Genomic DNA, 13,098 nt, shown 5'->3' with positions numbered 1-13,098 from the left:
GTGCTTTATTCAGAACCAGTTTTACTAATAAACATATTCATCTCAAGGAATTAAGAAGAACTGGTATTTTTACCCTTGTAAAAATTAATACCGATATTTGTAAAATACTGTATTAAACCAATTATATATAAAGATGCATATGTCACGCGAGTACTAGTAATGGTCTTATTACAAATTCTGCACCTCGTCAATAAGAAAAATCCTATATTCCTTAGATGCTCATCAAATATTTCTTATGTAATTTAAAACCCTAGCTCATGATATTGAAATACACTTTAAACTCATGCCTGGGATATAAATTTGAACAACCTTATGTAGAAAATATTCTTCAGTATATAGTAATGAATTCAGATAAAAGTATGAAACTTGGCAAACTGGCATGAACTAAGAAAACTTGCTTTCTGCTAACTCTGGCACTTTAAAAAGATTGCCAGTACAGATCTACACTACTTGGGTGCATACGCATAATTGGTGTCAAATCTGAATCCTCTAGAAAGCAGATACCACTGGAACTGTATATACTTTCTCTCACTCAGTTTGCTAAACTGTCACACCAAAAGGAATAAAAAAGGTATTGCTGTCTCAGCTGCCGTCAGGTAACTATTTACTCAAAAACTATACAAATTATGAAGACATGGAAGGAATGGGAAGGGATTGTAGATCTATATTGACAGTCTACTCAAAGAACCAGAGTTAATAGGTAAATAAGTTTTTGTCTCTTTCAAGAATTGTCAGCATAAAACTTCACACTTGTTACTAGCAACAACCACCATCTAACAAGGTGGATCTGAGGAGGGCACGACTGTTCTGAAGTAGGCATCTCCTGAAGCTGTCAAATGAAGAGACTAATGTAGTACAAATGTGTGAAGTTAACTGAAGGTAGCAGCCTTGTATGTCTCATACACGGAAACATTTCTCTCATATGCCACAGAAGCTGTTCTAGCCCTGATGAAAGGTATTTTTCTAGTACCAACCCTCCACCCCAGGAGAAGAAATCACGTTTTACCAACAAGCAGGTCATCCTTCTAGACTCCTTATCCCAACATCCTTTTCCTCTCTGATCTCTCCTTAGCTGCAGGAACTACAAAAAAAATCAGTTACCAGGCAAGTAAAAAAAAATATACTTGAAGCCTTAAATATACATTCGAAGCCTTGAGATGTTACCTGGTAGATAATGGCAGCCTGGTTAGATGCAGCAGGTGCCACCACAAGGGAATGAACAAGAGAAGTTGCTTACTTTATATAGTAATTAGAGTTCTTCAAGATATGTGGTCCCTGTCTGTATTCCACTGTGGGAGTATGTGCACTCCATGTACTTGAGACCAGAAGACCTTTGCTAGCAGTGTCTGTTGGTTTGTGCCTGAGCCCTTCCTCTCCTCGCACTCTGAACCGAAGATAAAAGGGGCTGACCAACTCTCCAGTTCCTTCTCTACTGTGTATCATATGCAAGGCTCTGAAGCAGAGGGGAAGACGGCGGGTCATGGAATACAGGTAGTTGGGTAGGAACCACACATCTCGAAGAACTCCAGTTACTGTACAAGGTAAGTAACTTCTTCATATGCTGGTCCTTATTGTATTCCTCTGTGGGTGACTGTGAAGCAGTATTAATTGCAGAGGAGGGTGCACAGGGCGGTGGGGGGAGGAAACCTTTTGTAGTGATAATCAAGGTGGGCCATTTCCAGCAGTTGACAAGAACATGAGGACCAGTACGGGGGGAAATAAACATGGGGAAATAGTTTTACACTGTGTAATGACACATCCACTCCCAGTCTTTATTCAAGCCTAAGTTAATTGTATCCAGTTTGCAAACTAATTCCAATTCAGCAGTCTCTCATTGGAGTCTGTTTTTGAAGTTTTTTTGTTGAAGTATTGCCACTTTTAGGTCTGAAATCGAGTGATTAAGGTGGTTGAAGTGTTCTTCCACACAAAGATAGACTACAAGCTGTTAGGAATAGTATCTCCAATAATGTCACGGCAAACCTGGTGGCTGAACTTTGTGACTTTGTCCTCACCCATAACTATTTCACATTTGGGGACAATGTATACCTTCAAATCAGTGGCACTGCAATGGGTACCCGCATGGCCCCACAGTAGGCCAACATTTTTATGGCTGACTTAGAACAATGCTTCCTCAGCTCTCAGCCCCTAATGTCCCTACTCTACTTGCGCTACATTGATGACATCTTCATCATCTGGACCCATGGAAAAGAAGCCCTTGAGGAATTCCACCAGGATTTCAACAATTTCCATCCCACGATCAGCCTCAGCCTGGACCAGTCCACACAAGAGATCCACTTCCTGGACGCTATGGTGCTAATAAGCAATGGTCACATAAACACCACCCTATCCCATAAACCTACTGACCGCTATTCCTACCTACATGCCTCCAGGTTTCATCCAGACCAAACCACACGATACATTGTCTACAGCCAAGCTCTAAGATACAACTGCATTTGCTCCAACCCCTCAGACAGAGACAAACACCTGCAAGATCTCTATCAAGCATTCTTACAACTATAATACCCACCTGCTGAAGTGAAGAAACAGATTGACAGAGCCAGAAGAGTACCCAGAAGTCACCTACTACAGGACAGGCCCAACAAAGAAAACAACAGAACACCACTAGCCATCACCTTCAGCCCCCAACTAAAACCTCTCCAACGCATCATCAAGGAGCTACAACCTATCCTGAAGGATGACCCATCACTCTCACAGATCTTGGGGGACAGACCAGTCCTTGCTTACAAACAGCCTCCCAACCTGAAGCAAATACTCACCAGCAACCACACACCACCCCAGGAACCTATCCTTGCAACAAAGCCCGTTGCCAACTCTGTCCACATATCTATTCAGGGGACACCATTATAGGGCCTAATTACATCAGCCACACTATCAGAGGCTCGTTCACCTGCGCATCTACCAATGTGATATATGCCATCATGTGCCAGCAATGCCCCTCTGCCATGTACATTGGCCAAACTGGACAGTCTCTACATAAAAGACAATATGGACACAAATCAGACATCAAGAATTATAACATTCAAAAACCAGTCAGAGAACACTTCAACTCCCTGGTCACTCGATTACAGACCTTATGCCCAAATAATGTGTCTCTAAGATGCCACAAGTACTCCTTCTCTTTTTGCGGATACAAACTAACACAGCTGCTACTCTGAAAACAGATTACTTTGGGAGTAAATTTGGAGAAACTTTGTCTTTATAGAAGACTGTGTATGGTGGATCAGCCATAAGGGCCCCCAGCTCACCTAGCCATCCAGCTGAGGTGATACAGACCAGAAAGGCAAGCTTCATAGATAAGTGGGTCAAAGAGCATGAGGCAAGGAGAGCAAACAGAAGCCTTTTTAATGCTGAGATAACCAGATTGAGGTCCCATGATGGAGTAGGATTCGTCACAGGAAGGAAGGTTCTGACCAGACATTTCAAACACCATACAGTCAAAAGATGGATGCAGATGGAGTGGTTGTCAATAGGAACATGACAGGTGGAAATACCTGCTAAGTGTACTCATAGGTAGTGAAGGGAAAGACCTGAAGACTTTAAAGAAATAAGGTATTCTGATATGGTGGGGTGTCAAAATTATCTAATGTCATTATAGCCAAATAACCGTAAACATGGAACCTTTTCCACTTAGTTTTGTAGTACTCTCTAATGGATTCCTTCCTACTATTGTTCAGGATAGCCTGAACAGCTTCTGAATGTATCATGTCTAGGTTCAACACTCATCAAAATACCCAGCTGTCAGGGGGAGGAAAGCAAGATTAGGATGCCTGTCCTTGCTACTGTCCTGGGTCAATAGGTCTGGGAAGGACTGGATACTAATGTATGGCATGCTGACATCTGAAGAATGTTGAGGAACTGTCTGGATCTGGACAATCTGGGAGCAATCAGGATGACCACTGCTCTGTCTTGCTCATCAGGAAGGCCTACACCAATTGTCTCAACCAAGGGACTAGAAGTGTCTCTTCTCTGGAGCCCTAACCTTCAGCTCCATTGGAGCAGTTGATTATGCATTTTTAGTTCTACTGAGATGGAAAAACAGATCCCAAGATGGAAACCACCACTGGCGAAATATGCTCTGCACTACAGCTACATGTAGCTGCCATTCGTGATCTGCGGAGGCTGTCTGCCAGCATGTTATGTATCCCTAGAAGGTGAACTGCTGACATAGTGTTTTGATGGTGACTATCTCAGTTCCAAAGATTGACAGCTTCTATACACAGAGGGCTGGATCTTTCTCTATGTTTTCTGATATAGAACAGTCTTGTCATGTTGACTGACATCACTCAAACATGTAGCATTTGTATGAAACGTGAGAATCACTTGCAGGGCTTGCAGACTTGCACACAGTTCTCTGAGGTTTATATGCAACCAGGACTCTAAGTCCTTTGGGCTGCACTCTCGTCTAGATGGCTGCCCCATCCCAATAAGCAGGCATCCACGATTATGGTCTTCTCGGGTGAGGAATGAAGGGGACCACACACACACACACACACACACACACACACACACACACACACACACACACACACACTTGCTCCCCCACCAAGTCAGAGAAGCTCGAACTCTGTAGGGGAAGCAAGACTAGTTTGTCCAGACTGTCTGCTTGGCAAGTAAACCACCTGAAGTCAAGCCTGCAGGCAATGAAGGTGAAGTTTCACAAAAGGATGTCACATATCTACAGGAAGAGATGTAACCTAGAAGAATGAGACATGAATGGACTGATATCTGTGGGCTCAGTTGGAGCTAAGTGACAAATTCCTTTATGGATTGGAACCTGTCCTGAGGAAAACACGCATGTTGTCCCAATAAACTCTGTGGGAGCTACAATGGACTTTTTTGTATTTAGAGAGAGAAGGTGGATGAGGAAATATATTTTATTAGACCAATTTCTGTTGGTGGACTGGAAGGGACAAGCTTTTGAGCTTCACAGAGTTCTTCTTCCTGTCTATAGAAGGTAACCAGTGTGTCACAGCTAAATACAAGGCAGGACTGATTGTTAAGTATAAGGAATTAACACATGTTGTAGGGGACCACTTAAAATGAAATGGGCAATTAACACCTTTACAGTCGTAGGACAAAAGGAGGGTTAGCAGCAGCAGGGTGTTTTACAAATTGTTTCAGAGTAGCAGCCCTGTTATTCTGTATTCGCAAAAAGAAAAGGAGTACTTGTGGCACCTTAGAGACTAACACATTTATTAGAGCATAAGCTTTCGTGAGAATCCGATGAAGTGAGCTGTAGCTCACGAAAGCTTATGCTCAAATAAATTTGTTAGTCTCTAAGGGGCTACAAGTACTCCTTTTCTTTTTACAAATTGTTGTAATGAGCCATAAAACCAGTCTCTCTGTTCAGAGCTTTGGTGTCTAGCAGAGTTATGAAGTTTAATTCACAGGCACATCTGGATAGATTACAATTTGGCAGCCCTCAAAGTCATGTCAGAAGTTTCTTATGCGGAGGTGAGGGCTGGAAGGAGGATGCGGGGGAATGTTAGGTTTGCTACATTGAACACTGGGCTGTTTTCTTGGTGGTTCATATCCCCTTTGGTTAAAATGTTTGAGGTGCTGGTCTCCAAATATATGGCTGAGGCCTGTGGTACTTACTTTCTGGTGCTGAAGTGGAGACTCCCAGTGGACCAAGGGTTGCCCTTGAGTTTTTCAATGAATCTAATGAATTATCCGTCTTTTCACAGAACAGGTTGTCTTCCTCACAGGATTAGTCTTCAACTGTAACTTGTACCTTCCCAGGGAACCCAGAGGATAGGAGCCACAAAGCCCTCCATATGACTATAGCTGTCACCATCGAACAGAAGGCCATATACACCACATCGACTGAGGCGTGTCGAGCAAGATATCACTGCAGTCATTGAAGAAGTTCTGTCACAAACTAAGGATGGTAGAAAGGAACTGGAGAGGAAGCCAATCCATCCTGTACCTTATACCTTCGATTTGGAGCACAAAGAGGAAAAAGGGCTCAGGCATGGACCAATGGACGCTGCCTGTAAAAATCTTCTAATCTCAGTAGCAGAGCGCATGCACACCCTCAGTGGAATACACCTAGGGACCAACACTTGAAGAACCACCTTATATGGGTGTCATACAAGAACAGAGGTTAGACAGATTAGATATGTTTTGGGAACAGAGGCAGAAGTCAGCAAGAAGTATCTTATCAGCTTCAGAAGATTAATAGAAAAAGCTAGCTGCCCTTCCTCTGCTACTCTAAAATATCAAGCAAGTAAAGGGACTTCTCACGTACTTTTGAATAACTCTGTACTTGGAGCTTCTTCCATCCTGGTGGTCAAGTTTAAAGCTTCTGAAATCCTTCAGAAAAAGAATATGAAGCACCCATAGCCTCATCAGAGGAGGAAGAGGCAGGGCCAGTCAATTGATTCAAAGAATCCTCTTCAACTTAACCCTTATATTTTTATTTTCCCTTGGAATTTTCCCTAGGACAGATGTGAAGTACCGGAGATTCAAGTCTCCCGGAAACAGAAGGATGTTAACAGACTGATTCAGTTGGGGAGGGGAGGAAAAAAGAAAAAAGAAAAAAAAAAAAACTACTCAAGATCCCTCTGGGGAATTTTTCATTGAAACAGCAAATTCAATTATGTGTTAGTTACACAGGCCAGCAAGACTATACTCCATATAAGAGACCCATCATAGAACATCAGGAAGAATATGAAGCCAAAGGAGGAATAACCATATGACCTGCAGGACAAAGGCACTTTCTGAATGCCTCAGCCTTTTAAAAGGAAGCTGCAAGCAAAAAGTATACTGTACAGGAGATTTGAAGGCCTAAGGACTCCCTGGAATGGGCCTACAATTCCGTCCCATTGGCAACATGGCAAAGCTCTCAGGCCTTAAGCCTCAGAACCAAAGTAGCTTCTAAATGTCTGATATCAAATTGAGACATGATCAGGAATGGATCCTGACTACAGGCTCAAAAAGAAAACTGGAGAGAAGACAATGCTAGATTAAGCTCTCTTTGGCTACTCAGCAGCACTGGTGCTGTAAACCCAAACAACTCTGAGGTAGGTGATAAGGTAACCAAAAGGGAATCAGACAGTATAAAAGTATCCCCGACAAGAAAGAATCTCCAAGTGCCAATTCCCTTGACAACGAAATTCTCTCCTGCACCAATCTACATCTCATGCAAGCTTCATCGCTAACTTCTTATGGGGGTATAGGTGAAGGTGAGTGGAACAGTCACATCTCCGCTTCCTTCTTCTTTGACGCACAGGAGGAAGTAGTCTGTGTCAAACTCAATTCTTGGAATCTGAAGACTTTTTGGAGCCAGTCTTCAACCTTCACACAAATGACATTCCAGGTTCTGAAACGCCAGGTCCTTACGAAGCAGGTGCCTGAAATGCCTTTGCAAGCAAGAGGACCCTAAGCTTCAAACACCCACTTCTCACAAATATGGGAACTTCTCATGGGATCCACCATGCTCAATGGTATATTCATGCCCAATAAAGCCAAAGAATAGGGCTGACAAGCCTGCACTGAATTGGACATAGATGTGCCATAAGTGATAAGAACTATGTAAATAAATAAGACACAGATCCTGGAAACTGCACAATTGTGTGGTGTCTTTCTAAAGGCTAATGACAATAAAAATACACTATGGGACCGTTAGGGTTACAATCCCTTTTACGGTTTCATGTCTGATGTTTGGCACCACAAAGGAATTGCATTCTGCCCTAACAACTACGGCTTACTAGAAGGTTACATCTCAACAACCTGGGTACCTGTGGAATCCAAAAGTGGGTATCTACACTGAATCTTCAAAGGGAACAAGAAACTAACATTTTAAAAAGTTTTCTAAAGTTACTAAAAATTAAAAAAAAAAACTCCATGACCACAACTGAAGGAACCCAAACTTGGAGGTAGCATACCAGAAGACTGACTGCCAAACCAGTCTCAATGGCATTACCCTGAATTATATCAGTATTTATTTAATACATATATCATTTCTCAAGCATAAATAATATTTTACAAATGTGGGTCCAGGTAAGGTATTGTATTATTATTATAGCCAATTGCACTTGAAATAAACTATCCACGTCATGTAATATTGTCATTTGATTTTGAAAATTATGGTGATGACATAGAACTTAGATTAAAAAAATACTATTTCATTTGTACTTACCAGCTCGGTGTGAACTTTAAGATGTGCCTGGAGCTTGTATTTATCTGGAGTGGAGTAGTCACAGTCTTCAGTGGGACATTTCAGCAAAATGTTACTATGCTTCTGAATGACATGACGCTTAAGGCAATTTTTGGTGATGGAGGAATAATTGCACTGGGAACAGTAATACAAATGCTCTCGAGTGTGAGTACGAACATGCATGTCATAATGCACCTGGTACCAAAACAATTTGCCTAAAAATAAGATTAAACAATCAAACATGAAAACAAGTTTTTTTTCTGAAGAATTTTTTTAAATTGATATTGTAAAGAATTCAAATACATATTTAATTTCAATTCAAACCACAACATCTGAATCCTTTCCTTTTGTATTTAATGAAAGGTTAGCTGTTAAAATTATCTTAAGACATCTCACTGATGCAAATATATTTAGAAGCAACAATTGTGGCACCTCCTTAATTGACATGTGCTAAAGAAAGAAATCTTAACAAGGGACCCCATCATGCAGGATGTCATAACAAATGTGTTCCTAATGAGGAAGTTCTTTAAAAGGTGTGCCCCTAATTAAAACATGAAAATGCAGGAATTCGTAGTAAATATGGTTTAGCTGAACCAACCATAAGTCAGGAGGCTTTGTTGACGCTTGCCCCTCTGTTCCAAACTGTTCTAAAATAAGGACTCCAGGAAAAAAAGTGATTAGAAAATCTTTGAACATGCCTGTACAAATATGCTGACTTTAAAGAATAACTCTACATTTAATTATTGAATGTCTTCAAACTTGAATTCCTTTCCCTTCTCAGCGATGAACAGTATAACAAGACAAGTTCAGAATTTCTTACTTTCTCCATTTTTGAATTATGCAAGCACAAAACTTTCCGTCAGAACATCGGTGACAAGTGTATGCTACTCTCCACTTTTGTAACTTCCATCAAAACAAAAACAACAACAACAACTTTGGTCTCAAACTAAGTAATGAAAATTTCTACCCCAAAAGGAATTTGTTTGAGAAAGTTATGACAAAGGGAAACCACCTCAGTAATTTAACATTACATTATTTGCTATCAGAAGAGGTCATCAGACATGTCTGGTGTATATATACACACACATCTCTACATACTACAGAAACATGGAAGGCTGAATTCTCCACTATGGTCCATACAGAGCTTGAGCACTATGGAGAGCATGGGCTGATGGTGAGCTGATTGCAACTCCTTGGTTCTGCTCTTCCTGGCCCCAGCAAAAAAGTTAAAGCAACAAGGGGCACGGGAAAGGAAGAGAAAACAGCAGCTTTAACTTAAGTTGCAAACATACCATCCCAGACGGATGTTACCCCAGTAGAGAATCAGGCAGAACCTCACTTTGCCATGCCTTCTCCCTTTTCCAAGGTTTCCTTGGCAGATTTAAGTTAATTTTGCACTTCTTATACAGCACAAAATAATTTCAGTGAACCAGAACTCAGCCCAGAATCTTTGTACTTAAGTCAGAAATTACTATTGCTACAAATGGAGAGAGACAAATGCACCAAACTATAAACCAGAATGCAATGAAAAAAGTACAGCTATTTGACTTATTTGAACTAACTCACAGTATTCCACTGCTCCTTACCACAGTATTCACATTCCAAGTCTCCATACACCTTCCTGATCTTCTCACACAAGTCTGTGTTCATTTGTCTCTTTTGTAAACTGTCCAATATCTGCATAAAGGCAACAGCTCCACTTCGATTATCAGAAGCCATATTATGAGAGTCCAGCTGTGGACTGATGACTGTATTGGAATCTGATGCTGTAGGAGGGTTTGTGGACTCATCTTTGTTTTGATTTGGTGACTTGCTAGTTTCTAATTCATTAAGACAAAAGGGTTGAACTTTCTCTTTGGAAGCTGAAAGGTTCTCAATGTCTATATTTTTCTGACTTATATTAGAGCTTTTGCCTCCAGACAACAACAGCTGAATTTCTTCACCCTGCATATTCACTGAACTATCATGACTGACTTTCTGTACATTTTCATTAGAAGCCTTTAGCTCATTAGAAGCACAGGTATCATTTTTCAGTAAGAAACAATCTGAAGCCAGTTCTGATTGAGAGTCTGGTGCTGCTAGGTCTGTTGATGGTTGATGTGGTGTTTCTGGTACATTCTCCACCGGGAAGTTTTCAAATTCTAAAGAAGGGGCAGTCTCAATTTTCAGAAGACTACCCGGCAGATCATTATGGCTTCCATCTATGGTATTTGATTCATCTTTACAAGTAGATTGCTTTGGTACGCTAAGAGCATTAGCACTTAGGGGAGTGAACTCATCTGCACTCTGTGATAACTGTTCTCCAAGTGCTTCCTGTTGGATATCACCTCCTGGTTCCAGAAGGCAGAAACTTTGATTGATAGAACTGTTAAAAACAGAAGTCTCTTGTAAATGTCCATGCAGTTCTTTGATATGTGCACGGAGCCTTACAGAACTGACAAATTTCTTCGAACACACAGAACAAACATACACAAATGGATGTTTTCGGACATGAAGTTCGAGTGCTTGATATTTTGTGGCTCCATGGCCGCATAGCTCACAAGCAAAGGGCCTTTCATCACCGTGGACTAGCATGTGTCGGTCTCGATCCAGTTCATTTTTGAATTTACGTTCGCAAATATGGCAGTCATAGAGCAGTTGTCTCTTGCCTTCTCGGGTCATCAAGCGGAGCTCATCAAATACATCTTTCACTTTTTTGTCTTGCAAGTCGTGTGTTTCCTTGATATGTTTAATTAGATTTTTAACATCTGAGTATTTCTTTTTGCAGAAGCGGCAATGTTGCTTAATTTTCTTGTGGACTCTCTCAATATGGACTTTGAGATGGCCTTTGCTGAGACAGGTGAATGCACAGTAATCACAACTAAACTTCTCTCCTGTGTGTTTCCGCATGTGGACATTGAGGTTGGCTTTTATAGCACTGGCATAGCTGCAGTAAGAACATTTGTAAGGCTTTTCGTTTGTGTGAATCCTCAAATGAGCCTGAAGAGAGTGTTTAAATTTGAACACCTTGTTGCAATATTCACATGTAAAAATTTTTAGCTGAGTAGGACCTAACCTAGAAAGAAGCCAAACAACCAGAATATAGTTATCTTTAGAATTCTGATATATAGTTGCAAAATATGCCAAAGCAGCCTTGCCGTGCATTATCGACTAAGGCATATAAAAGTCTTCATTTTATGGATGGGAGGAGATGCTAATTTTTTAATTAGCAGATATGCCTCACACACCACACCTGCTCCCCCGCTACTTCCCCCCCCACAACTCAGACAAACTAACTGTCATATGTTGCACATCAAAATTTTTTTTTAAAACCCTGTATCTTTTTTTTTTTTTTTTTTTTTTAAATTCAGGACTAACCCATTCTAAAGTTTACGTTTCTAACCTTATTGTGCTGAACTATTACTATTAGAAAAATTAAGGGGCAAATTCTGCAAATATGTTTACAGTAACTCAGTTAAATTTTACAGTCTCAGCTGTGGAAATATGACATTCGGGAGACTCAGTTTTGGTAGCAGTAATAGTTTACTTCATTGAACTTGTAGCTATTCAATTTATAACAACAAGATTGGTTGTCTTGAGAGAAAGCTAACATCTGCCTCACGAAGTTGCTGAAGGAGAAGATATTAAACCATTTAAAGATAATGAAAGAAAGGGGTAAATTCCAATAGACAAAGGTGCTATTTTAGGTTATGATGATTGTTTACCTATTTTTATTTTCTTATACTGTTGTAACTCTTAATATTTGACAGACTCTAATGGTCTAGCTACTCTGACTCACCTGATGTATAATCTGTTTCTGTTTGCTGAAATAACGGAAACAAATGGAGGAATTTCCATTTACATGATGCTGGATAAGGAAACATTTCACTCCTAAGTTTAACATGAACTCAAGTACTTTAAAATTACCTGCTTGATTTCATTGGCTGTTCATATGGAGTTTGTTGAATGGCATATTCTTGATACCCTCTTCGTTGAGCTGTGTCTGGTACTGCTGTCTCAGGATTTGTTGCTGATTCGGTTTCTGGGGGAGCAGCCTCAACTGGAACAATTTTTGTAGCTCCTAAAATTAAAATAAAACATAAAATAAAACATAATAATGCTTATGAAAATAGTGATATTAAAATGCAGTTGTCCTGTGACTATTATGCTATTTTACTTTGGTTTGTTCTACTTATTTGCATGTAATAGTAGAGAGACTTACAGTAAAACATTGCAGATCTTTGTTGTATTGTAGGTGGGCATAGTGATGCCAGTTAAGGCTGCCTGACACTTCTATTATAAGATCCTGTTTTCAGTTGCTTAGATCTTTGCTAGACTTTAACCATTTGAACTGAAATTTTACATGACAGGGTATCTGCCTCAGGCTGAAGTTTTTGGGAGAATTTCAGCCAAAATGATACAACCATTTCCAAGAATGAGGCTAGAGAAAAATAACTTTTACCAGTATTAAAAAATAAACAAACAAACAACTATTTAAAAAAAAACAAAAACAAACCAACAGCTCTAGACCCCTCCTGCTTTTAACATAATTAAAATGTGAGGCTGAAGGGGGAAAAGTGTGTTTTTGTCAGAGATGTATCTTTGGGCAAAAATCATCCCAAATGTGGACAAGTTGTAAACCTTTTTAAAGATCATATTTTGCACATGCTCAGTAGAGACTGAGTTTAGCAGCTGAGACCTCTGAATATCCCATACTTGCTTGCTGAGCATGCTCCAGCCTCTTACAGACCCAATAGCTGATCAGATTGCATATGCACCACCCCCACAGTGCAACTGAGAATGCTCCAGCTCAGTGCTACAGAAGCAAAGCTGAACTTTCCCTGTAATGATTTCTCAAATGGGGTAGGGTTGGACACTGAAACTAGGAGCAGGGAGCCTGTGTCTCCAGTGCTCTAGTGCCAGCAGAGGGATAACAG

General features: G+C 40.5%; 1 protein-coding gene across 3 annotated transcripts in view; it reads right to left on the bottom strand.

The window, feature by feature from the left end:
* Window positions 1-13,098, bottom strand: part of ZFAT (zinc finger and AT-hook domain containing) — a 152,795-nt gene that overhangs the window by 68,649 nt on the left and 71,048 nt on the right. For all 3 annotated transcript variants that reach the window (XM_043507309.1, XM_038389444.2, XM_038389445.2), the window contains exons 5-7: window positions 12,089-12,242; window positions 9,769-11,237; window positions 8,165-8,397 (exon numbers count right to left, since the gene is read on the bottom strand). In XM_043507309.1, coding sequence (XP_043363244.1) covers window positions 8,165-8,397; window positions 9,769-11,237; window positions 12,089-12,242 — 1,856 coding nt within the window. The remainder of the gene's footprint in view (window positions 1-8,164; window positions 8,398-9,768; window positions 11,238-12,088; window positions 12,243-13,098) is intronic.

The sequence above is a fragment of the Dermochelys coriacea genome, chromosome 2 (assembly GCF_009764565.3).
Source record: "Dermochelys coriacea isolate rDerCor1 chromosome 2, rDerCor1.pri.v4, whole genome shotgun sequence".
Taxonomy (NCBI): Eukaryota; Metazoa; Chordata; order Testudines; family Dermochelyidae; genus Dermochelys; species Dermochelys coriacea.
Note: the sequence above shows the minus strand (reverse complement) of the source record. Positions and strands in the feature narration are given on the sequence as shown.